This window comes from Lepidochelys olivacea (assembly GCF_965140295.1).
Source record: "Lepidochelys olivacea isolate rLepOli2 genome assembly, chromosome: 2".
NCBI classification, from domain to species: domain Eukaryota; kingdom Metazoa; phylum Chordata; order Testudines; family Cheloniidae; genus Lepidochelys; species Lepidochelys olivacea.
The window spans coordinates 114,028,178-114,055,502 of record NC_140412.1 but is presented as its reverse complement, the minus strand read 5'-3'; the positions used below and the strand labels follow the sequence as shown (position 1 = coordinate 114,055,502).

At 40.7% G+C, this 27,325-nt stretch overlaps 1 protein-coding gene across 3 annotated transcripts in view; it reads left to right on the top strand.

Moving 5' to 3' along the window:
* Window positions 1–27,325, top strand: part of PHACTR1 (phosphatase and actin regulator 1) — a 430,561-nt gene that overhangs the window by 99,833 nt on the left and 303,403 nt on the right. For 2 of the 3 annotated variants that reach the window (XM_084619600.1, XM_084619598.1), the window contains exon 4: window positions 22,352–22,420. The exons of the other annotated variant lie outside the window; for it this stretch is intronic. In XM_084619600.1, the coding sequence (XP_084475726.1) occupies window positions 22,352–22,420 (69 nt within the window). The remainder of the gene's footprint in view (window positions 1–22,351; window positions 22,421–27,325) is intronic. 3 annotated transcript variants of the gene reach the window in all.

Genomic DNA, 27,325 nt, shown 5'->3' with positions numbered 1-27,325 from the left:
CAGCCCTTATACTTGTCCAGCTCCCATAGATGGTGATGTGAGTTTTGAGTGTGCACTGTACTCATTGCAGGATCTGGTCCTGAAAGCTGCAAATATAAATGAAGGGAAGACTGGTCTGCTTCCTTCTCTGGCCTTGTCTACATGAGAAAATTATACAGAGTTAGCTAAGTTAGATCATTACCATTTATTAGTTGTAATACCTGGGAGTCCCAGCTATCGATCAGGAAACCAGAGTGCTAGGGTGCTGTACAAACACAGAATAGTCCCTGTCCCAAAGAGTTTACAGTAAACTGAATTAGTTAAATCAATGCAACTGTCTTGTGTTGATACTCTCTCAATTTAAGTGACCCTTATACTGATTAGCTTAAACTGATTCCTTGCCAACTTAAGCTAAATCAATGTAAGACACTTACGCTGAAATAAGAGTTTTGCACATAAGAACGTTGCATTCATTTAACTAATTCAGTTCCTATAAACCAGTTTAGTTAAACTTGCTACAGTTTTCTCAAGTAGATATGGCTTCGGTCTCTTCTCTTTAATAACGTTACTGTGCAAAATGTCATTTTAGCACACAAACGTCCATTGGACAAAAGACTCCTACATCAAGGACGTACACTAGAAACACAACCATCAGAGCAGCAGAGTAAAAGAAACCAACACTGTCTCAAGCATCTCCAAACATCTCAGCTTTGCACTGATGTTTCATTTTGATTAATGCTGTGCTTTATCTCGCCATTTTTCCATGAATAGGAAATCATTATCATGTATCACTGTGCTGTTCTGCTGACATAGTTTAATTATGCTTGAGTTTGTTTCAAATGGCTGTGGTTTTTAGGGCTTCATTCCAGAAATGAAGGAACTCTTAAAACCACAAGTTGTTGTCCTAGTGAGATCTACTTCAGGCACTTGACCACATGAAGCAGATCAGGACTTAAACTGACTTTGTAGCACTTAAAACCAAGATTTTCCTATTATTATTCTTCAGTTGGGATAATTTGTACCTTTCCTGCATTGCCACAGTGTGAGAGAATGCTTACTTAGTGATCTGATAATTAGAGTACAAATGCTGTAATAGCACCACAGAAAAATGTGCAAAAATGAACTGCTATAGCAAGACTTAAATACATATCTGTAAGAATGCAAACCTTTCCCTTTGTACAGCATCCAGTATAAACTAGAGAACCCTGGGGCCAAATCCTCAGCTGACATAAGTCAGTGAACCTCTGCTGATTTACACAAGCTGAAGATCTGGCCTCTCATCATTTTGAGGATGGAATTAGATAGGGGAAGACTTCTGATGGATGGCTAGATGCCTCAAGAGACTGGAAAGGGCTAGCATGGAGAGAACTTTGCTTCTAGGTATTGATTTAAATCCAGTTCAGATTGGAAGTGACTGAAATCAGTTTCTATTTGAGGACTATGCAAGAGTTTGGTTTTCTTAATCCAGCTTCCAGTGGACAGGTCCACATACTCCTACTATACCCATATGTCACAAACCAACAGCAATTAGCACCATTGTAATGGCATTTTCAGCAGAAAGACCAAGACCTAAATGAACACGTAAACCAAACTACCTTTCACCTCTAGCATGATTCCTCCAGCTCAATCCTAAGGGACATTGGTGGGGAAGTTTTGGACTGCTGCTGTGGATGCTGTGACTACTCTGAGAACAGAGTGTTTCAGTCTCCAGAGATGTTAATCTGGAACCTTTTCAGAAAGCCATAAATTCCCCCATGAATTTGTATTGTGATGTGTAGAAATGTATTTATATTAAAACATGCTTTCCTGAAGAGCTTACCACTCTGAATGAGAATTATATTAATCTGAAAGTGTAAAACAAAAAAAGTTTTAGGGGAAAAACAATTGCACTAAAACATGGCATCCCTCACTGTTATGTAGCTACAGAAAAATGAGCTAAGGAAAACTCCCTAGCTTTTTTGTTTCCTGTTTGTTGCCTTGTTTTGTAGGTACTGAAAATGCTTCAAAATTAGTGCAGTGATGGTATGAATTAATTTAATTCCAGTCACGAGATTTCATGCTGTGGATTGTGTTTCAGGTGCTATTGCCACCATATGCAGTACGTACTTTCCCAACTTATTGTTTACACCTCAGCTTGATGATATTAACTGAAGTTTGCACACTTAATTTCTCTTCAAGACTGCCTATTTGGGACAGCATTAAGGCAAGTGTATAGAGTTATGGATGTGCTTGACTCCTGTCCTGAAAAAGGCATGGCTTTAAGCACATTGTTAAGTGCTTTCCTTAACTGGAACCTTTATGAGGTAGGAAATGTTTTTATTTTAGGAAAATATGGATATTTGTAGAATTCGTCCACATCGTCATCTTTGCTTGTGCTTGTGGGAGCATAGATCTGAATAATCTTGAGGGTGCTGTTCTTGTTTAGTTGGAGATGTAGCACTCCGATGTGTGATGACTTGAACTTGCAGGAGATGATTTTTGAAAACCATTCCTTGTTGATGATGAAGCCAATTCCTCCAACGGTTCCCGCACCTGTGGAAGAATTCTATCAGGAGCTCAAGGAAACCCTCGCTCAAAAATCCACATATATGATTGCAATGGGAGATTTCAACACCAAAGTTGGAAGAGGGGAAAGAAGGTGAAAAGTTCATTGAAAGGTATTGGAAGGTGAATGGAATCCATGAAGAGAGTGACTGGCAACTCTGGTAGAGACAAAAGAAATGTTCATTGGTAACACCTGGTTTAAGAAGAAGGCCAAGAGGAGGTAGACATAGATCACACCCAATGCGAAGAACAAGAATGAGTGACTATATTCTGATCCATAAGCAACGCATTGTACAAGACATCTCAGTAGTACACCTCTACCCTGATATAATGCGACCCGATATAACACGAATTCCAATATAACGTGGTAAAGCAGCGCTCTGGGGGGTGCGGGGCTGCCCGCTCCAGTGGATCAAAGCTAGTTTGATATAACGCGGTTTCACATATAATGCGGAAAGATTTTTTTGGCTCCTGAGGACAGTGTTATATCGGGGTAGAGGTGTACCATCATTTATCACCAGTAGTGACCATTGCTTGCTCAGAGCATGGCTCAACTTCAATGAAAAGGTGGAGAAGAAAGTGCTACAGATGGCAAATCAGAGACAGCGGCCAAAAATATTCAATGAGGCAATCTTGAAAGCAAACCTTTCCAAGGAAGACTGGAGTCTTATAGATAACTGCGATGAGGATTATAAAAACTTCACTGATAAATTGAGGCAATGTATGAAATTAGCCGAGAAAGAAAGACCGAAAAAAGCGAAGGGAAGAATCTCAGAGGAAACACAGAATTTGCTAGAGAAGTGGAGGAATATGAAGCAAAATGATGATGACAAACTTGAGTACTCTCTCCTCTGCAGTTGATGAGAAGAAGACTAAAGGAGTACTTCGAGAAGTACCAAAATGAAAGGCTCTTAAAGACGGCTGGAGATCACAGAAGCCTCAAAAAATGCAAAAGGGAATTGACACTGTACAGATCAAAAATAATGGCGCTGAAGAACGGGACCGAAAATCAGTAATTGAAGGAACAGGGATCGAAGCAGTCTGCAAAGATTTCTACACCGAACTGTTTGCGTCTCAGATAAATGTCCCAGTACCAACACTTCAACAGGCCAAGGTGCATGTACTCCAAGTCCCTGTCAGCGAAGTTCAACATGCAGTTCACCAAACAAAGGCAGGAAAAGCCCCAGGTAAAGATGGACTGACAATCAAAATGATAAGAGCTAGAGGCCAAGACCTCTGGGAAACCTTTGCTCAGAGGTTTAGCCATTACTTGGAAATGCAGAAGATACCATCTAGCTGGAAGGAGTCCAACACCATTCTGCTGTACAAGAAGGGCATTAGCGAAGATCTAAAGAACTATCGTCCAATATGCCTGCTCTCGCATGTCTACAAGCTGTTCACCAAAATAATAACAAACTGACTCTCACAGAGTCTGGACGAGTAGCAGCTGAGAGAGCAGGCAGACTTTCAAAGGAATTTCAGCACAATGGACCATATTTTCACTATAAACTAGCTATTGGAATGCCTCTGATATGAAAAAGAATTTGACAGTGTAGAGATCAGTGCAGTGTTGAAAGCTCTTGCAGAGCAGGGCATCAACACAAAAATAAATCAAACTATTAAAGGAAGCAAATTTCTGACTACAATACAGATATAACTTTATTTAATACCCGCCTTCGCATCCCACTTAAGAAAGGTGTGAATCAAGGAGACAGTTTTTCACCAAAACTCTTCACAGCCTGCCTCAAAATGGTAATGAGGCAGATGAATTGAAAGGGTGAAATCAACATAAATGGAAAGCAGTTAAACCATCTCAGATTCGTGGATGATATTGTGGTGTTCACCGAAAATACTATCAAACTACAGAAAATGCCGTGAGAACTCAACACAAAAAGCAGGGAAGTTGGACTGAAAACTAACCACTTCAAAATGAAATTTAAGTGGTCTGATACCTTGCCAAAAGCCCAAATAACAATCGAGGGAGAACAAATAGAAGAAGTTTGAGCAATATGTCTATTTGGGCCAAAAATTAACATGCGCCACGATCTGGGAAGGTGAACTCTTTTGTGAAGAAAGAAAGCGGGTTGGTGTGCACTCAGTTCTATCAAGGATGTCCTCCAAGGAAAAAAATAAGGCAACAAGTGCCAGCCTCTTCAAACCAACAGGACTGCCAGCATGTTGTACAGCAGCGAAATATGGGCACTGATAAAGACGGAGGAGCAGCAACTGTCTGTCATGGAGAGGGTGATGGAAAGAAGAATTCTGGGAATTTCAATCCACAACCAAGTCCCCAATGAAGTGATCAGACAGCTGAGTGGAGTGCAGGACGTCGTTGTTGAAAGCAGATACAGTAAAATGAGATGGGCCAGGCATATATCAAGGCTCATTGACTATCGATGGACTGCAGCTGTCGCCAAGTGGTACCCACGGAACTGAACTGACCATTTGGCCAAAATCCAAAGAGATGAGAAGATTTTATCACGAAAAGACATGGCCACACATGGAGAAGGAAGGCCAGGATACAAGAAGAATGGAAGATGTGTTGTGATCAGTGCAATCTGTACAAGGGCTGAAGGACCGATCAATCAAGGTGATGGATATTTGTTTAATGGTACAACTTTACGCAAAACGGTTGGTGTCTTTTGAGCAATTAAAACATAAGTGCAGTGTACCCAACATCTATTTCTTCAGAATTTTTCACATTAGATAGATGCTGCAGTGCAACATTGAATGAGGAATTATCTGTCAGCGTTCAGTGGGAATACCGGACAGAGTTAATTTCCTGCATTATTGTAGAGATTGCTGAATACGTTTCGTATTTTGGATCATTGACTTTCCGCTAAATTCAATTAGTTAATCCTATTTTAAGTGTATGAATTAAAGAATTTCCTGACCCTACAATTTAATATTAATGACTTTACAAGGTTCATTTCCGGGCTTTTAAATGAAATAGTCTTTCCAGAATCCTGTTCCTATCTGAAAAGAACAGGGCATTTACTTTAGAACATCTGTGCTGTCTCTTTCTATCAACTCATTTGTATTTTTGTTTGAGGGGTCAGGTGTTTTCTTTCCTATCCATTTTAAATGAAAAACCTCTACTCTTTCTGGCTGAAGAATGTGTATATGACTGTGAGAAGAAGTATGTGACACTGATGGGGAATGAAAATAATCCTGGCAACAGCATGTGACCCAAAGCAGGACATTTCCCCCTTTTATAAGACAATCACACAACTATCCTCCAGCAGCCAACCTACCTGCTTCTAGGAGGTGACTTTAATCACAAATGCTTAAGAAACTATGTATAGACAGACCTAAATTTAACATATGCTCTGGAGAGAGAGTGCACTTTTCACCCACCACATCAAATGTACTACAGGCATCTCCAGAGAAAAGCGAACCAAAAGTGAGTCAGTAAATAGACCTCAAGTATTTTATTTGATCATGCCCTTTTGGTTGCTAGATGGCTCCAGAACTTTGACAAAGCCCCAAAAGTGGAGCTGTTAACAAACCTTGTTTGTATGAGAAGACTGTTTGGGTTTTAGATTAATCCAAAGATACTACAATGGCTGTTAGTCATTCCACACACATTATAGGAACAGGACCTATTTAAATTTACATACAGAAGGTGGGCGATAGCTCATTTTGCAAAGAGAGGAAGAATGTTTGTTTTGAATACAAGAACTGAAAGCACATTGATAGGCCCCTGAGTGGTGTGCTGCCCCACTAAAATAATACTAGCTCACGTATTACAATCCAGAGGAAAACTAAACACAAAAAGCACCATCAGTTTTTGAAAGAAAGACTATGCCTGCCAAGGGTTCTCCAGAAACTGTGATCATAAAGGGTAAGAGAATTACTGGAAAAAATGGTAAAAGAGCAAGGAGAGAGAAATCAACATTTTCACTGTGCAAGTATAAAGAAGGAAAAGAAACCGCAAACTGAATGAAATTAATGACTCGTTGAAAGAATGCTGTCAACAATTCTATGCTGACTCTCAGAACCATGAAAAGGTCTAGCAGGTCTGAAACAATACATGCACATACTGCAATTAACAGTGCTAGGAAAATAACAAAATCCATTACACCCTCCACACACCCCAAACCTGCCAAAAACAAAAACAAAAAAACCAGCACACACCCTGGAGAAAATGGACTTCCAGCTGCGTTCTACAAAATAATCACAGAAAATTGGCCCCGTGCTGTCAGATACCTTAAATATGCCATGAATCAAGGTCACCTACAGTGTCATTGCTTATGAAAAATGCTCTAATAGCATCCAACTTTTAAAAAGCAGGAGACCCTGAACAACAGGCAAATTAGAGGGTTGCTGAGCTGTGATTTTAAGATTCTAACCAAGGCTGATAGTGTGCTGGAGTGGAGTCTGGGGGGCTCTTGGGAGCCCCTTGTTAAAATGCTGTCTGGAAACTAAAGGGAGGATGGTGTGCTCTGATGGAGTTCATTGTCCTGTCTGGAGACTGCTAAATTATCCCGGACAGAGATGACAGCCCTGAAATTCATAAAAATACTTCTGGAGAGCAACCTTTGTCTTTGCAAAGGACCAGCATGTTCCAAAAGGCCAGGAGTTTTCAAAATATTCCCAGGTAAGGAGACCTCCCGACTCCTCTGACATTGTGACTGTGATATGCGAATGGCAGTCTAAATATATTCAGCACATTTATTATGTAATATATGCATTACAGTCAGGACTTTGGGCTCAACCCAGATCAGCACCCCATAGGGCTAGCTGAGTACAAACACATAATAGGAGATTGCCACCTGCCCTCTTCCCCTCCAAGAGCTTACATTCTGTGAGGCCCATATTTTGTTTGCCAAATGGGTTAGCCACCATCCTGGGTCTTGCTCTTTGTCTCTGCAGCATGTACGCTTAAAGGGTTTATCTTGGATAAAGGGGAAAATTTTTGTCAGTGACCTTTGTCAAAATATTGATAGCCCATCACTGGCTAAGCTCTCTGGCCTTTTTACAACACACTATAAACGAGGTGGGTTTATATGAAAGAGAGCCTTTTTTTGTCTTTTTTTAAGAAAGTACTTGCAAATTACTAAATAGATTCATTGGCATAACACCTGTATTGCTTTGAATTTGCCTCCTTTGCTAAGCAGGGAACATCTTTCATTTATCTTGCTGTATGCTACTAGCCAGACAGAATGTGGCCTGGAAAAGGAATGTATAGAATTGATTACAATGTACAGTTTCCCACCTCTGAAACAGTTATTGTTCAACAATAACCCTTTATGCTGAAGAGGAACAGTCTAGTCTTCCCCTTAGCCCCAGAAGATTGTGTGCTAGCTATAGAACCTCTGGTACAATACTGAAACAAAAGCAGATCTACCGAAAATGTCTACTGGGATGAAACAATATAAACTCAGCATGTATCTCAGCATGTTTGTGCAAGATAGACAATGTTAACAAATGATGGAAAGGAGACCTGACAGGTGGAAATGTCGTTTCTGAATGCCCCATCAAAATAAGCCTCTCTGGAGACCTGTACCCACAATGCCTAAGTAAGATGTTTGCTAAACATACCCATATCTGCAACCTTGAAGTTGGTTTGCTAGGTTGCAAATTCCCAGCACAATACAAACTGCCAAGCAAAGGAAATGAACTTACCCACACAGCAGGTGGGTAAATAGCAAAGAGCTGGAAAGGCTTCTGATATAGTAGACCGATACAGACACTTGATATAATTAGAGACTGTGGGCTTGACTATGTCTCGCTTACTCATTTGACGCTGGTGTCACTGCACTGACTTCTTTTGGAGTTCAGTGTTGCCCAGCTCATGATTTTATCATGTGTCTAGTGATAGTTGGAGTTTTTCTAAAAGGACCAGTTCCTGCATTTGAGTCTCAGCTTTCATTTAAAAAAAAATATGTTTCTAGTCCTAGTGGCTGCTAAGACAGGGTTGAAGTCATGCACTCTAAAGGCTCAATCTAAAAGGCAAATAAAAAGAATCTAAAATATAGCATAAAATTCATAAGATTTTAAATAATCTCCTGAGTTTCAGACTGGGCTTTGCAGTACAGGGCATTACTCCGGATTAATGCCGGTGTAACTCAGCATAGAATCAAGCCCTCTTGGTCAAACTCTGCTTGCAGTTAGGCTGGTGTAAATCCGTAGTAGTAGTATTTATTATTTCTATTGCAGTAGCACCTCGGAGCTCCAGTGATGGAGCAGGCACCCACTGTTCGGCTCTGTACAAATACATAAAAAGACAGTCTGTGCCCAGAAGAGCTTACAGTCAGAGTAACTCCATTGACTTATGTGTGCCATTGGTTTCTCTGGGTTTACACTGATGTAACTGAGAGCAGACTTCGGTCTTCTAGCTAAAGCACTGGACTTGGAAAAATTTAATATCAAAAGCAGAAATGGAGTATTGGCTTTGTACAATACCTAGAATAATGGGGCCCGGGGCTGGGGCCCGTAGCTGCTACGATAATACAAATAATAAATATTAATGAAAGAAATAAATAAGACTACATGTAAAACAAGAAATCAATGACTAAAGGCCTGAAAAAATTACTGGAAAGCTGGTTGTAACAAATACTTCCTATAAGGTTTGTTCAGTGTTGGAATCTTCAATATGAAGCCCTCTTTGTTGAAACAATAAAAATGACCTTCCCTCTTTTTGAATTTAAATACCCCTCTGCTTCTAGGAAAATCTGCCTCTCTGTTTTATTAGCAGTCGGTCCTGAATTAAATCAGCCTTCTCATAATTGGAATATACAGAAAAATTATTCATGAGGTTGTAAGACTAGATGGTGCAATTTGTATAGGAGCTTTAGTAAAGTACCATCACATTTCTTCTCCAGTCTGATGATGCCTGGGCAGCTGCATCAGACATTGTGACCAAAACAGTTAATATCATCACTCAGCTAGATTGTGTGGGGTGCTTGTGAGTGCTGCTCTTTGTAATCAGGAACTTTAAAACCAGCAGAATCAAAAGGAAAGGATTTATTCCCTTTTTGCCTCACAGCTGGTCAGAGTGTGGTGACAGAGTTACAGGGTATAGTTACATATTGTTTTGCTCTTAAGGCAATGTAGTCTATGTTGCATTTTCAATTGAACAGCTTTTAAAATATTATATAAATCAAACAAAAGTAAACAGACCATTTTTTGAACATTTAAAAAAAATGTTTCAAAGTAGGAAAGAATTCATGATTTTGTTTCATTCCTAAAAATTTTCCCAGTGGAGAATGTCCTCAGAGCTCTCCTAAACTAGCTATTGCTTTTGGCACTCAGCATGACCAGCCCTTCAGATGCTCACAGGTGAGAACATATGAAATGCCATTGTACATCTGCTCAGTCAACCCATTGTTTTTCCATAAATAAACTAACAGTTTTAAGATCTCTCATATTTGCTGCAAGAAGGGAAGAAAGCACAACCCTACAGGCTACTGGGTATATAAAGTGATGGCTTGCCAAGAATAAACACAGACAGTAACAGTTAAATGTGTGTATATGACAGAGAGATGTATCTTATAAGTCAGTTTCATTAATAAGAAATTGGTATGCCCATTTTCCAATAGCTATCTATTTTACCTGTTATGTTTATAAGCCATTAGTAGATTGGGATTGATTTTTTTTTAATACACAGATTAGGCCTGGCATTGTCCTAAAGAAGGAAATAAATGATCTGTACATGTAAATCAATGTTATTGCCAGCTATAAATCATATTTAGGCTGGGCATGCAGGCAAACATAGTACAGCATTCCACCACTGATTATTTAATCTCTCTGACCAGGACAGGGGGACTTTGTGGCCAACCTGAGCCCTGGTGATCAGTGGATTTGATTCTGTTCTATCTAGCAAAAAGAAAAGGAGGACTTGTGGCACCTTAGAGACTAACAAATTTATTTGAGCATAAGCTTTCGTGAGCTACAGCTCACTTCATCGGATGCATTCAGTGGAAAATACAGTGGGGAGATTTATATACACAGAGAATGTGAAATAATGGACATTACCAAACACACAGTAACGAGAGTGATCAGGTAAGGTGAGCTATTACCAGCGTGGGGGTGGAGGGGGGAACCTTTTGTAGTGATAATCAAGGTGGGCCATTTCCAGCAGTTGACAAGAATGTCTGAGGAACAGTGGGGGTGGGGGATAAACATGGGGAAATAGTTTTACTTTGTGTAATGACCCATCCATTCCCAGTCTTTATTCTAGCCTAAGTTAATTGTAAGTTTGCAAATTTAATTCCAATTCAGCAGTCTCTCGTTGGAGTCTGTTTTTCAAGTTTTTTTTGTTGAAGAATTGCCACTTTTAGGTCTGTAATCGAGTGACCAGAGAGATTGAAGTGTTCTTCAACTGGTTTTTGAATGTTAGAATTCTTGACGTCTGATTTGTGTCCATTTATTCTTTTACGTAGAGACTGTACAGTTTGGCCAATGTACATGGCAGAGGGGCATTGCTGCTACATGATGACATATCACATTGGTGGATGTGCAGGTGAACAAGCCTCTAATGGTGTGGCTGATGTGATTAGGCCCTATGATGGTGTCTCCTGAATAGATATGTAGACACAGTTGGCAACGGGCTTTGTTGCAAGGATAGGTTCCTGGGTTAGTGGTTCTGTTGTGTGGTGTATGGTTGCTGGTGAGTATTTGCTTCAGGTGGGGGGCTGTCTGTAAGCAAGGACTGGCCTGTCTCCCAAGTTCTGTGAGGGTGATGGGTCTCCCTTCAGGATAAGTTGTAGATCCTTGATGATGCGTTGGAGAGGTTTTAGTTGGGGGCTGAAGGTGATGGCTAGTGGCGTTCTGTTATTTTCTTTGTTGGGCCTGTCCTGTAGTAGGTAACTTCTGGGTACTCTTCTGGCTCTGTCAATCTGTTTCTTCACTTCAGCAGGTGGGTACTGTAGTTGTAAGAATGCTTGATAGAGATCTTGTAGGCGTTTGTCTCTGTCTGAAGGGTTGGAGCAAATATCATAGAGCTTGGCTGTAGACAATGGATCGCGTGGTGTGGTCTGGATGAAAACTGGAGGCATGTAGGTAGGAATAGCGGTCAGTAGGTTTCTGGTATAGGGTGGTGTTTATGTAACCATCGCTTATTAGCACCGTAGTGTCCAGGAAGTGGATCTCTTGTGTGGACTGGTCCAGGCTGAGGTTGATGGTGGGATGGAAATTGTTGAAATCATGGTGGAATTCCTCAAGGGCTTCTTTTCCATGGGTCTAGATGATGAAGATGTCATCAATGTAGCGCAAGTAGAGTAGGGGCATTAGGGGACGAGAGCTGAGGAAGCGTTGTTCTAAGTCAGCCATAAAAATGTTGGCATACTGTGGGGCCATGCGGGTATTCATGGCAGTGCCGCTGATTTGAAGGTATACATTGTCCCCAAATGTGAAATAGTTATGGGTGAGGACAAAGTCCAGCCACCAGGTTTGCTGTGACATTATCGGGGATAGTGTTCCTGAGGGCTTGTAGTCCATGTTTGTGTGGAATGTTGGTGTAGAGGGCTTCTACATCCATAGTGGCTAGGAAGGTGTTTTCAGGAAGATCACCGATGGATTGTAGTTTCCTCAGGAAGACAGTGGTGTCTCGAAGATAGCTGGGAGTGCTGGTATCATAGGGTCTGAGGAGGGAGTCTACATAGCCAGACAATCCTGCGCACAGGGTGCCAATACCTGAGATGCTGGGGCGTTCAGGATTTCCAGGTTTATGGATCTTGGGTAGCAGATAGAATACCCCTGGGTCGGGATTCCAGGGGTGTGTCTGTGCGGATTTGTTCTTGTGCTTTGTCAGGGAGTTTCTTGAGCAAATGCTGTAGTTTCGTTTGGTAACCCTCAGTGGGATCAGAGGGTAATGGCTTGTAGAAAGTGGTGATGGAGAGCTGCCTAGCAGCCTCTTGTTCATATTCTGACCTATTCATGATAATGACAGCACCTCCTTTGTCAGCCTTTTTGATTATGATGTCAGAGTTGTTTCTGAGGCTGTGGATGGCATTGTGTTCTGCACGGCTGAGGTTATGGGGCAAGTGATGCTAGTTTTCCACAATTTCAGCCCGTGCACGTCAGCGGAAGCACTCTATGTAGAAGTCCAGTCTGTTGTTTCAACCTTCAGGAGGAGTCCACCCAGAATCCTTCTTTTTGTAGTCTTCGTAGGAAGCTCTCTGTGAGTTAGTATGCTGTTCAGAGGTGTGTTGGAAATATTCCTTGAGTTGGAGACGTCGAAAATAGGATTTTAGGTCACCACAGAACTGTATCATGTTCATGTGGGTGGAGGGGCAGAAGGAGAGGCCCCGAGATAGCCCAGCAGAAAAATCTGTCCTAAGAGTATAGTTGGATAGATTAACAATATTGCTGGGTGGGTTAAGGGAACCACTGTTGTGGCCCCTTGTGGCATGTAGTAGTTTAGATAGTTTAGTGTCCTTTTTCTTTTGTAGAGAAGCAAAGTGTGTGTTGTAAATGGCTTGTCTAGTTTTTGTGAAGTCCAGCCACTAGGAAGTTTGTGTGTCTACGTAAAAGAATAAATGGACACAAATCAGATGTCAAGAATTATAACATTCAAAAACCTTCAAAAACAGTCGGAGAATACTTCAACCTCTTTGGTCACTCGATTACAGACCTAAAAGTGGCCATTCTTCAACAAAAAGCTTGAAAGACAGACTCCAACGAGAGACTGCTGAATTGGAATTAATTTGCAAACTGGATACAATTAACTTAAGCTTGAATAAAGACTGGGAATGGATGGGTCATTACACAAAGTAAAACTATTTCCCCATGTTTATTCCCCCCCCCCTTTTTTCCTCAGACATTCTTGTCAACTGCTGGAAATGGCCCACTTTGATTATCACTACAAAAAGTCCCCCCCCCCTTCCTGCTGGTAATAGCTCACCTTACCTGATCACTCTCGTTACAGTGTGTATAGTAACACCCATTGTTTCATGTTCTCTGTGTGTATAAATCTCCCCACTGTATTTTCCACTGAATGCATCCGATGAAGTGAGCTGTAGCTCACGAAACCTTATGCTCAAATAAATTTGTTAGTCTCTAAGATGCCACAAGTCCTCCTTTTCTTTTTGAGGATACAGGCTAACACGGCTGCTACTCTAAAACCTGTTCTATCTAGGTTATTCTTTCAGACATTTAAAACAAAAAAAAGTAAAAAGCATTAAATTATGGCTCCATGACATAATCTTCATTAGGCCACTGTTTACTGTTTTTAGGTAGCTACTTTGGCACTGATCCAGAATGTCAACTGTTTCTATGACACAGTACTAAATTGAAAGCACATTCTAGGATGGTGATGATGACACATAGTTAGTCTCTTCTCACCCCCTGACCTTCATCAACACATTTATCATGTCACCAATGACAATGTAAAATGATCATTTGATCTGAGTGAAGGAGTGCTGCTGCTGCTGTGGGATGTGAATTTGTTTCTTTATGACCCTGCTAAAGACAAAGAGCCACGTCAGCATAGCTCCACTGGGCTTGATCTACCCAAGATGAAGATCTGGCCCAAAGGATCCAGCCAGCAAGATGAGACTTTTCTAAAGATACTTATCCCTTTTAAATTTATTTTTGAATATTTTAAAACTACCAATATAGAGACTAAAATAAATAGTAGACATCACTCCAGATTCTCCCTTAACAACAACTGAATAATAAGTGGTTACAATGGGTCCACATAACAAGCCCAGGAAACAGTAATGAACAGAATGAAGACATGACAAGACAGTACGTACTGGATAATGGTTACTGAAGAGAGGCCATGGAAGTAAGGAGTTGCCGTAGTGCCTAGGATACTTTAAAGTAATTTCTTTTAGAGTGGCAGATGCTTTTGTATACCTCAGATGGCTTTGTTTTGCATTTCCTATTTGTGAAGATGAGTGCATATCAATTCATCAATTTGGGTTGAATTTCTTAACAATAAGCTCTGCATACTGCATCAAATGTTTCTTTGTATTTGCTGGCATAGTTTAGTTCTGATTCTACTGAAGCTCAAGTCAGCAAAGTGGGATCATGTTAGCTTACTGAATCTTATGACTGCATTTCAGGTGTGAACCCAGAGATAAAAGGACTGAAGAAGAACTGTTTATCATGGCTAATGGCACTTAACTGCATCTCTCACAAATTCAATTGTTTTCACTCATCTTCAAACTTTTTCCTGGCGTGAAAAGCTTGTTATTTCCACCATTTTTTAATAGCTCCGGTAGATTTGCTCAGGGCATTGTATTAACTGGGATTCAAGAGTTTGTTTGACACCCTAGTGAGAATAAGCTGTGCCACAAATGATGAGCTTGAGACATAGCTGGCTAAAATAGACCTTCTTTGTGAAGTACAAAAACAAGCATTCTGCTACTCAAATGAAGTAATCACCAAAAGAAATAAAGATGTATCCCTCCATAGGTGGAGTAGTGTAAGAAAATATGATGGTGCTTTGGTAATGGAAAGGGGCATTTGCTTTCATGCATTGTGCCTGTGTCTTTTAAAAGCTTTTTAAAAGATCAACATGAGCAATCAAGTGGCATGGAGATGTATTGAGAATGAAATACCCCTAGCCTCGTTCCAGTCATGGATGACCCAGCAGCATCAGGGAGCTAGTATTTTGGAAAACAGGAGGATGGCAGGGAGCAGCAACATCCTCAGCTGGTGTAAATAGATCCAGTTCCATGGAAGGCAAGAGGGCTGAGCCACTTTATACCAAGTGAGGATCTGGCCCAAAAGTTCCAAAATTAAGTCATGAAGTTACTTAATCATTATGCAGGTCTTGCTACAAAATATGTTCCCTGATCTGTCCAAAAGTCTGATTTCTACCTTCCCACCAACCCACCCCAGTAAAATTGTCTTCCAGGGCAAAGTACACTCCAATTCATTTTCCAGTGGTTGAAGAAGTAGGTGCCCTTGATGATGGGTTTATTTCCCTATGCCACTTTTGACCAAGATTTTGCTAACTCACTTGGAGCTCTGTACAAGACAATCATTCATCTGCATTTGATGTCCAGTCTGAATAGCTGGGGTGTTCCATGGGCAATGAGTAATCCATCTTTTCCAAGTAAGGATGAATAGGCAGCTTATAAAATTCACTTGCCCCTTTCTCTCTCCTTCCACTATACATCTGATCATGCCATCTAAATCCCAATCAATAACATTTTGAAACTTTTTTCCTCATTTTTTCTCTCCAAAAATGGGGAGACTGCAACATAAAAATCAGGCTGACACTGGCTTTAAGTTGTGCATATACAACTGTGTACCTACTTTATGTGCACACCGCTGCATAAAAGTACAGAGATCACTGCCCATCTGGGTGTGCACAATCATTAGTACAATCACAGAATTGGTTCCATTGCGGTCATGCAATTATTCACACACACACACATATTCATACACATAATAGTGGTTTTGAAAAATCAGGCTAGTTTTTTCCACAACAACAATGAAAAAGTCACATCTGGACTCAGTCCCGGAGTCATTCCAGGCTGATGTGGTTTAAAAGAGGTTATATTGGAGGTACCCGAAAAATCAGGATCATAACTAGAAATACAAGTTCAGTTGCAAGTAGAATTGAAACAGTATGAACCTTCTTGACAAGTATAATTATCCAGTGCATTACAGTGGCAGTCTTATTTCCATTCGTTCCTCCAGCAGACAAGGCAGGTTGTGTGTCTTGCCACAGGAAAGGCGGGTGGTTCATTAGCACCACTTCATCTGTCAAGCATTCCAGCAGTGCTTGCACACTTCGGTTTCATTAAGGTTGCCTGCAGGGATTACGTACAGTATATTCTGGAAAGCAGAGGTTCAGTGGCTTGTTGGTTTCAGAGGGAGATTTTCAAAGGTATACATGAGAGGTAGGGGTGCAACTTCCACTGACTTTCAGTGGGAGGTGGGTACCTAACTGCCCTTTGTGTTTTTGTAAATCTAGGGTGACCAGATGTCCCAATTTTATAGGAACAGTCCCAATTTTTGGGTCTTTTTCTTATATAGGCTCCTGTTACCCGCCACCCGTCCCGATTTTTTCATATTTGCTGTCTAGTCACCCTATGTAAATCCCCCTGGCAGCCCGTAGAGGCCAAATCAGAACTTCTTTATCTGAACATGATTTGTGATTATTTATTGGAACTTGCATCAGAAACTTCCTGTAACCTCAGTGCTGGTGGACAGAATAGATTCTGAATCTGCAGTAGGTATAAAAATATCAAAGATGAAGCTGCCCAATTGCCTTTAAAAATTGAAACGATATTACTTTAAATAATTGTCAGAGAAAATGTGGTGATACTTTGTGATTGTGATCTATTGTTATTAGCTATTCATATTTTATTTTCTTGATAATCCACTGCAACTTTTAAGCTGATGTTTCTTTTAAAATAGCTTCAAGGGAGAAGAAGTATATGTTCAGTCACAGTGGTTTGATTTAAATCACCAATTTTAATAATGACATAAATCAGTAAGCAAGAAATCTTGATTTAAATAATTGATTTTAAACTTGGTTTGTATTTGTACTTTAGCTATTTTCCTAAAGAAAGTTTAATTCTCATTGGTTGCTATAACCATTTAAAATGTGTCAGCTTGCAACTAAATACAGTCTTTAAACTAAATTTTGTACTTCTTTTTGCTAACCAGGATACACTATATCTATAGATGTTTATTTAAGCAATTACGTAGCTTAGCATATTTATTCAGATCCTTAATTGCTACAGTATTATGTTAGAAAATGGTGAATGACACATTTTCTGTTTTCTAGATGAAGATAATTTAGTGGTGATAAAGTTTTTGGATGAAAATTGGAATTCATTAAAAATGCACAAAAGCAGCCTTTTAAAATTGTTGATTAGTTACTGTGGCAAATTGCCAGCACTACTATAATGGGTCTCATGCTTTCTCTTCTTGGGGGGGAGGGGTTCAGAGCACTGTTTATTGCCCCTGAACTGAGGTATTAACTGCCCCACTAGTGTCCTAGAGGAGGGGAGTGGAGAGGGAGGGACCCGGGCCCGCCCTCTACTCCGGGTCCCAGCCCAGGGGCCCTAGAGATAGCGGTAAACCACTAGAACTAGCGGTTTCTTCCCCTGGGCTACTTCCCTGTCCTGCCCTTCAGCTTGTGGGGCTTCCTGCCCTCCCTCTGCACAAACCAGGTGTCCATTTGCCTAGGGTCTTGGTCGTCTTAGCCCACCACCACACTTCTCCAAACTGCTCTCTGCTCCAACACCAATCCACTCTGCTTCAACTCCTCCTCTTGTCTGATTGAAGCAGGGGATTTTTATCATGTGACTGGCTGCAGGTGCTTTAATTTATAGCAAAATTTCTTCCATCTACAGGGAATAAGGCTCCCTTCTAACACTCTCCTGCTGCCCTCTGGCCATGCTGTATCACATTACATAAAACTACCTTAAATTTCAGGATATGTGAGGGGGGGAAAGGATGTTAATCAAAACATGCTTTGCATTTAAAACGAACTGAATCATTAAACAAAGGAAGCATTAACTGTAGTTAGTGGATTGTTTCTGGTTGCTATGGTCATGAGATGCCTATCTTCATCTTTAGGTGCCTAAATACCTTTGAAGATCTGGTCCCATGTCCATCTAGTATTTAGAAATAGTAGATCTCATCTTCTCCCACATTATTTTTATTCCTAGATTGGAAAAGAAATACATGCTTTCTTGCTTTTTCAGCTCCCAATTGGTTTCTCAACATGGGATGAATTAGTCTTGGATTGCCATAAAGAAGTGCACATTTCTAATTACCAATGACTGAGTTAAAATCAAATAGTATATTTTTTAAATCTTGCTATGAAGCATCTGGTGCTGGCAAGTGTTGGAGACAATATACTGGACAAGATGAACCTTCAATCTGATCCATTCTGGCAATTGCTATGTTCCTGTCATCAGTACAGATTTCTTTCTCCCCCATGTGTGCATGCGCACACACATGTATACACACACTTTTCATTTAAACATTAATAAAGTCAGAAATTCTTTCAACTAAAGCCTAAAGTTATTGGTCAATATTTTTAATAGTGCAATATTAACAACTCCATATTAATTTATCCACTTGTTCTTCATGTCTGCACTATTTTAAACCATTAGGATTTTGGTGCATATAAATGTCAGTGTTGATAAAATATGTAACATTTAATTATTTTGGCCCATAATTGTAACATAATATATGAAATGTTTCTGGCATTAAGACTCAGACTTAGTAAAAATAAGATAATCTCTCAAGCTTCATCCACATACCAAACTCCACTCACTTGTGATGGCACAATAGACTTTTTTTCTGCAAACCTTTGTAATAGGTCATTCTTTTCTTTGCAAGTTATGATCATTGGTGAAATCAGGTTCTTTGCAGAGAAGATATAGATAGGCTCTGTTGGTTTATCCAGGATTCTTGATTATAGCAACCATAGTCTCCCAATGGTCTGTGATTCACAGGTTGTATGCAATAAGGCTATATCTGGTTTTATACATACCCAGAGATCCACCACTTGTGGTTCTGACCCATAAGCATCTTGATTGCTTATGGCACCTGTGGTTGCAGCCATGCAATTAATGATAGCATGATCATTGCCTCACTTAATGAAGGGAGGTTGCTAGCCGTTCTCAATAAAATAATCATCATTTATCTTACGTATTATTGTGTTTAACTAGTTAAAATTATGTCAAACAAACCAGATTTGGCCCAGTCATCCCCTCAGACTTAAATAGGAATTCCACACACATGCATTTCAGATGACAATTGGACCAATACAGCCAGATGTTTAGCTAGTGGAAATCAGCATTGACTTCAGTGTAGTTCCACTGATTTACACCGAGTGTCTACCCATTGTTTCTGTATTTGTACAACTACTGCACATATAATTTCTCAGCAAACAACTTAACTTCCTGAGCTCCAAGTAGTATGTCAATTGCTCAGAGCAGGCTACCACAAATATTAATTTTGCTGTTGTCAGACTGTAGAGAGTGTAAAATCAACAACATGGGTAAATGTCATGTTTGACAGTAATATTTAAATGATCTCCCCACTTCCTCTTTAATATAAAGCCTGATGGTAGCTGTGTTTAACTGTTCTAGGAATTGTGCCCAGAAGGACTCATTATGTGAGTAAAGGACTTTTAAATACAAAAGCACTAAACATCTATTTTCCTGAATAAAATTCTGGAAAGAGGAACATTGCAGAGGAGCAAACTCAACCTTGACTTCAAATAAAACTTTGTGATGAGTACACAGCTACACTGGAGCATTTCAGCATATTTTTATCTCTTCAGCCGATCTGCACCATATTGTATTTTACTAATGCTTTCTCCTTTCTGCTTGATTGTATTGCTATGCTGTGACCTTGAACCTTAGGTGGAGAGTTGATGAGTTTGTGGAGAGGTCCTGGATGTACGTCTCATCTGCTCTGGGATCACCCTATATAATGAGGGTATTTAGCTGTAGAGTGAATAGACAGGGGAAACAACAGAATGAGACATTGCTAACCTAGTGAATCAGGATTACAAACACATGTCAAATGTTCAGTGATTGTTTTCTTAAGAACTGTAACATACTGTATTCTATATCCTGGTGAAGAGGGTTTTCAAAGCTTTTAAAGATGGAGGCTGTAGCGGTACAATATACGAGATGAAATACCTGATTTTGTTTCATTCCTTTTTCTCATTGCAAGAGTGTGTAATCAGATCTGTGCTTATTGCACTGAAAAGGATTAGAAGAATCCAGCTATCTATTTCTAAAACAATGTGGAGAAACTTTGAGGTTAATTATTCCATTTATGTATATCAGGGAAGGCAGGTAGTAGTATTGGGGGCAGGGGTGGATACTAGAAACCCATGACCTCTTGCTTCTGAAATCTATACAGACTTTTGCATTGACTTGAGTGTCCTGGCCCTTTCCAGGGATACCATAACATGACATTGTTGCATATGTGATCTTTATAAGACTAAAGCAGCACAGAGTTTTTAAACTACATTTTAAGAAGATGTTGATGTCAAATCAAGGGTCAGACAGACCATTTGGATAGCATCATAATTAATTTGGATCATTAGGACTTTAATTCTTCAGTATTCTCCAAATCCTTTACCTGAAATGCAAATATTTCCCTTCTTTATATCCCCCTGATCTCAGACTTTTTACCATTTGTAATTTATGGGATACCTGAATCTCACCTCAGCAGTAGAGGCAGGAAGCTGGTAGAGACTAACTCTTCACTGCAGAGTTAACTCAAACTCTTACTCAGGTGTTGTCCCTAACCCACATTCTGCCAACACATACAAACTGTCTCACCCAAGTTCATTGGAGCTAGGTAGAAGATGTACTAGCACTTGGGTGCCACTTTAACTCAGGCTGGTAATCTATCCCCTTTCTAATAAGAATGTAAGGTAAGAGAACTGCAAACGTTGCACAACGGGTCAAATTCATTTCTGGCATAACTCTAGTTCGTGGAGATCTACCAGAAATGAATTCTCATTGCCTCCATGTAAAAGTACTGATTGTAGGACAGTGGCTGACAAAGCCTGCCATCCTGGCTTTTTCTTACCGACTTCAAGTAAAGCTACTGTGGCAAGTACTAATGAGGGAGCCTCCTGTCTAATCCTATTGTCCATATAAATACTTGGTTAGCTATATAATGGAAGGAAAATTAAAAACAAAAAGAAATGAGAGGGAAGGAGCAAATTAGCTGGCTAATGATCATTATCATTATTAGTCAAAATTACAGCTCTTCGGGATCCAATCTCCTATTTTCAAGGAGTACCAAACAAATGATGATGTCATGGGGGTCAGGGGGAAGGGTGGGTCATTAAAGGTAGGTTGAAAAACAATTTGATATATTACACTAATAAATAAAGGACATTAATTAATTAGGCTTGATTCTGTAATGGGTCTCAGTGTGGGTGCAGGGCTGTGTCCATACAGAGCTCCTGGCAGGATCACGGTCTTAGTAACTAACAATAGTAAAATGTGTATTTAAATGAGAATTAACTGTCACAGGCCCGTTCAGTTGGAATTTTTCATTTTCTGTACAGCAATCTCTCCTATTAACTATAAGATTTAATAAGACACAATATTACCCTATTCATTCTTATATATGTAACCCACACAGCTCCTGGTGTGGTGTTCAGTGCCCATCTAAGTGGCACTGAGACCACTTAGAGAGAAAGATTAATGAGTCTGCTTTAACAGCCATGTGGCTTTTAACTCATGCAGTTGGGGCTCATGCACTAAGCTCCACAGATCCCAGGTTTGATTCCGCCCACCCATGACCAGGGTCTGTCGGTGTTGCATATAATTATAATGTTGTTGTGTAATATGTTAAATTCTACTATACAACAAGGATAGAATTTTAGCAAATGATAGCCCAGAAAAATGAAATCTTGTTTCCTTCATGTTAACACTGTAAACTGAAAACATTGTTCATCTCGGAGCTGCCTCTGGTTTGTCTATGACTTTCTGCTAGTGGTATGCTTCATAATGAACACAATAGTCCTGGTACAGTCTCAAAGGAGTCATACACAAAGGAACTATCACCCCTCAACTCTGTGCAGGAGGTGCCTTTACAGGCCAAAATCACATTGGCCTTTTTTGCTCCCCACTGTCAACCCTGGTCTCCTTTTGGATTACTGCTTTCCAGATTTCTCCCAATGTGCGTTGGGTTATTTTTACCCAGGTGTATTACATTAAATTGCATTTTCCATCATGAATTACATTGAGTCATTTCCTACCCATATTTCTAACTGCTGTGTAACTTTGCAGAATTTCTCTGTCCTCACTGATATTTGCAACAACTTCCAGTTTAATGCCATCCGCAAATTGAATTAATGTGCTGTTTGCTCCACCTTCCAGACCATTAACAAAGATGATAAAAATATTTCCTGTGATTTCAGAGAGATCATATGAAGCAGAGATGGGAAACGACCTTCTAAGTTATCTGCTCCATTCCCCTTTCAATGAAGGTGCGTTCCATTCATTATATCGTTTGTATTGCCTGCAGCATGATACAACTAATTTACGTCAAAAATCTTGTACTGTGTGGTTTGTCCAGCCAATCAGCTTTCATTTGTGGTAGGCTTTAACTCACTGTAGGACTCAGGAAAGAGACACACGGTTCTATTACATTGATAAACTGTGTGGGATTCAATGCTGTGAAAAAGTCTTCCTCATTCTTAAAAGGAAACAGAAATTTACTTGTAATTACACATTGTAAAATAGAAAAAAATAGACTTCAAAGTGTCTGTCTCTGGACACAAATGCCCAGATACCATGATGGATAGGGAATTTGATATAGGGTTATGTATGTATGTTTGTTTTTCAGTTTCAAATAAGGGCTTATTCATTCTTCTAGGCATTTTACGATCTTGAAACAATATCAAAATAATTTAACAATATCTACAATATAATCGAGTTGAATGCACACATTATGCAGGCTTGCCCACCTCCTCGAAAGCCTAACAAGCCTTGTCCAACATGTATTCTTCAAACTGCCCCCCTTCCTCATACTTACTGGGGGAGGGGTGAATTTTTGCATGGGCCTGGAAGCTTAGCAGAGTTGGGCTCCAGTGTGCCAAGAACTAGAGCAAATTACAGAGATGAAGAACCCATACAGGAAAAAGTCCTGCTAGCAGCCACCCATCACTTAAATCAAGATGATTGTATCTTGAGCCTGTGAGGGGGGTGGATATATCCCACATCAGATAGGAAAGGGTTAAAGAGCAGCCTTGAGGTCAGTTAACCCCACTCTACTATACCTGTTCTGAGTGTTAGATTTAAGATGAGAAAAGCCCAGAAGTTGAGGGCTGTTGGAAAAGGAGAGCAGATAAGCTGTTCCTCTGTGGGGCAAGGAGCTTGGCTCAGACCAGGGGTGCTGGAACAATTTGTATAGTGGGGGTGATGAGAGCCATTGAACCAAACTGTAAACCCTGTATATAATGGAAACCACTTCAATCCAGGGGTTGCGGCAGCACTCCTAGTTCCAGCACCTATGCATGGCCCAGACCAGGGATTATAGAAGGACTATGGCTTGCTAGAGCCTTTGCAAAGAGGGTAGGCCTGGCCTGGCCTGGATGGCTGATTAGAGAAAAGCCAAGGATCCAGTCTCTAAGTGGGAAGTCAAGCTGTTGTAGCTAGGAGCCTGCCTGTGAGGGCTGAAGGCTGGGCTCGCTGGACTGTTTTGTATGTTTTGTTTTCTATGTTTGTTTGGCTTTGAACTAAGTGTCTCTGTTACCCCAAAAGAGGTTGAGTGCTTTAAAGTAGCTTGGCTGGAGTAGGCCAAAGAGTATTGTGTGGAAACTGATGCCAGTCCCAGCAAATATTGCACCCGTCATGAGGGGACACTGAGGGACAAAGAGAAACTATCCCAGAGTCCCTCGCCTAGCCCAGCTGTATCATTGCCACACAAGGAAAGAAGCAGTCTCTCAGGCTGCCTGGTTCTAAACCACATATAGTGGTTAAAATGGTTAAAACTGACGCTTTGGATTCTACCTGGAAACTAACAACCAGCTAATACAGTCTATGAAGTACTGGTGGTCTGTGATCTTGATGTGATGCTCCACTGAATAAGTTATTAGCTGGATTCTTCACTAGCTTCACTTTCTGAACCATCTCTGGGTGTAGCTCCATATCAATCACATTGTAATAGTCTAGTCTCGGTGTTACAAAGGCTGCCTTTCACCTCTAGGCTGTCTGTTCTAATTCATCTCAGGTTGGTAGCCATTATTGTTTGATGGTTGGTCAATGGGCCTGTTCTGAGATATATTAAAGGTCTCATTCCAGAGGACCAGCATCTTCCCCATAACCAACATTTTAATTGTCACTCTTGTTGGCAGTTTCAATAGCAAGGCCAGAGACCAAATGGATGTGGAGACTGAACTTTTCTCTCCCTTTAAAACTTTGCTTGCTTGCTGATTGACTGATTGATAACGCCTAGGAGCCTTTACTTTGCTTCTCTTATTGTTTCCAATCAGGAGAGGGAGCAAAAGTATCCAAATATTCTGAGAAGAACTTCTCTTGTTTTATTTCACACCCAACTCAAACTAGGAACACTGGTAATCCAGCTCACATGCTCTCTCACACGTTCACAAACCACATTCTTGCATGTATTCCGATCTGTTTCCTTGAACCAAAAAAGGCTAGACTGAAAAAAACTCCTATATTCTTATCTAGACTGAACAGCTAAGTTTTCTGAGATTTAACTTAGTCATCCCTCCCCCCAATAGTCTGTGTCCAAGTTAACATGCTTCATAATCTAATCATATATACCTGTGCTATCAAAAGTGCCAATTTTTCAAAGGTTAGATCAAATAACTAATTCTTTTTTGAGCAAATTGCATTTCTCTCCATTTGCTTTCCATTTGCTTTATGTTGTAAAAACTTTCAAAGTCATCTAACTGCTTATCTGATTGTTAATAGGGTTGTCACTCAAAAACCTAGGAAGAGCAAGTTTAGCAGCAATGTTAGCATTTAAATAATGCTGGAAAATAAAAGGTGCAAAGCCATCAGATCATGACTATGTAAAAGCTGTGCATTTAGGAAGATCATCAGCAGTGGTGCAAGTAGAAATCATTTCTTGCTGGCATGCTGCACTCATGGGAGAGACACAAAGGGGGGGCCTGTGACCCTCCCACATGACTCCTCCCAGCCCAGGGCCCCAGGCTCTCCCCATCCCCTCCCCATGATCCACATCCCACATTACCGGGGAGGGGGCTCCGTCCTCCTCCCACTGCGCTGGAGATGTCTGTTGTACAGACCCCAGGCAGGAGGATTCAGGAGATGTGGCTGTGTGGAAGGGCTGGGGGTGGGGCTGGGGGCTCTACAGCAGCCACGCCAGAGGTGCTGCCGGCATTCTGCTTCTTTCCCCACTGCGGTTCTCTGTGGGGAAAGGAGCAAAAGCGCGGCTGCTGTACTGCCCCCAACCCTGTTCTCCAAAGGGGATTCTGTACAGATGGAGGAGATGCAGCTCCATGGAAGGGCAAGGAGCGGGGTGGGGCTGGGCTCCTCTTCTGTCTTTCTGGTATGCTATACCAACTATAAATGTCTTACTGGTACAGCGTACCGGACCAAACCACCGTACTTGCACCACTGATCATCAGTTTTTAATGTTAGAAGATGTTTAATATTACGTGTTTGTCCGTGTCAAATGTTTCTTCTTTGCTGTTTCTACAAACTAGATCCATTTGAAGGCATATAGCTGCAAAATCAGCTGATTTTGTACCTATCTTGACAACTTAAAACAACGTTGAGACTTTTCTCCATTGAGAATTAACAAGTGGGAATGGGTGTGTGTGGGGGGGTATATTTAAAGATTTTTCCTTATCCCTAATAGATTCTGGATCCCTATCTAATCTAGTGCTGCTTTCTGGTGGGAGTGAACATTACACCACAGTAGTCAAGGAGAAAGGACAACTGACTCCCTCCCTCCCTTGCATCCTGGGATCTCCCAAGGTCTGGCACATTCTCCTCATCATAAGTCTTTGCTTTGCCCCTCCTAGCCTTCAGGCTAGTACCTTCCCCTTTCTGCAATATCAGGGTCAAGAAAAACTCTTCTGCTCCTCTGAGCTCCGTAAGGGCGAGGTATTAATGCTATTGCATTATACTGGTGCAGCTGGCCACCACCGGAAGGCTCTGTGCATGGAGAGGAGTCAGCCAGTTGCGCCTTGATGCCTCAAAGAGGTCACAGGCCCCCGCCATGACGAGCTCAAAAAAGAACACTAGATAGGGAGGGGACTGGTGTAGTTATGCCACAGGAAGTTATGGGGAGGCAAGAAAAGATCCCACTCCCAGCCCTCACACTTTCTAGAGATTTGTGAACTTCAGCCTAAAGTTTGCTTCCATGACACAGTCTGAAATCAAGTGAATTGTATAAGGCTCAGTAAGCAGTCAGGAGAAGGCAGCACAGCATTGTATTAGCACTGAGTCTGCTCCAGATTCTGAAAATATTGGCTTCGCACTGAACATGCTCACCATAAACGTTAGCATAGTCACACCCCAAACAACATTGCCTCATCTCATTTGTGTAGTCATTCCCACACTAGTAACTTGATACCTACCCTCACCACTTTGCCTGATCTTAGATTGCATTCCTAAAGTAATGTTGATATATGTTTTTAGACTTCTAGCCCCTAGTGGCTGAAACCAACACAATACAAAAACTAGCACTCCAGTATGTACTAACAGAAAAAACACCTGAATGAACAATCTGCATGTAAACTGCTTTAAATGTAATATTTTCACAGCAAATACTGTTTCCAGTAATTGTGTTACTTTTTGTGGACCTTAGCTATAAAATACACACCTGAAAGCATTTTCTCTTCCATTCCTCCTATTTATTCCTGTTTTTTGAGTAGGGAGTCTAATTGGTACAATACCTGTAGCACACTCTCAGTGCACTTCATCTTCCCCAATACGCCCACCCTTTGTCATTTGTATGGCTCGAATTATTCCATGCTGTCGCTCATTACCAAATACGGTGTCAAATGTAAGGATCTCTGAAGAAATAAAAATAGCACATGCAATGGGCCCACACCGAACTCTGACAAGCCAAGTACACAATTTTTTTCTCCCCCCACACCATCTTCAAAATGTTTCTGTAAAAATGTAAAGGCTCATTAGTGTTAATAAAGACTGTGGAATTTTCTACTGCAGTAATAAAGAAGAACACTTTGATTTGAAGTCATACAGCTTTTGTGTGAATGTAGCACGCACACAAGCTACAAGATTGCTAGCACTGGAGATTAAAATCCTCTATCCATAAAACAGAAGTGCGAGCGTCCTCCCTCTATCCAGGTGATGTTTATGAGCAGGATCATCTCTAGGATTGAGAGGATCATTCATTCATTCTCCGTGTTTACTCTATCCTTAACCTC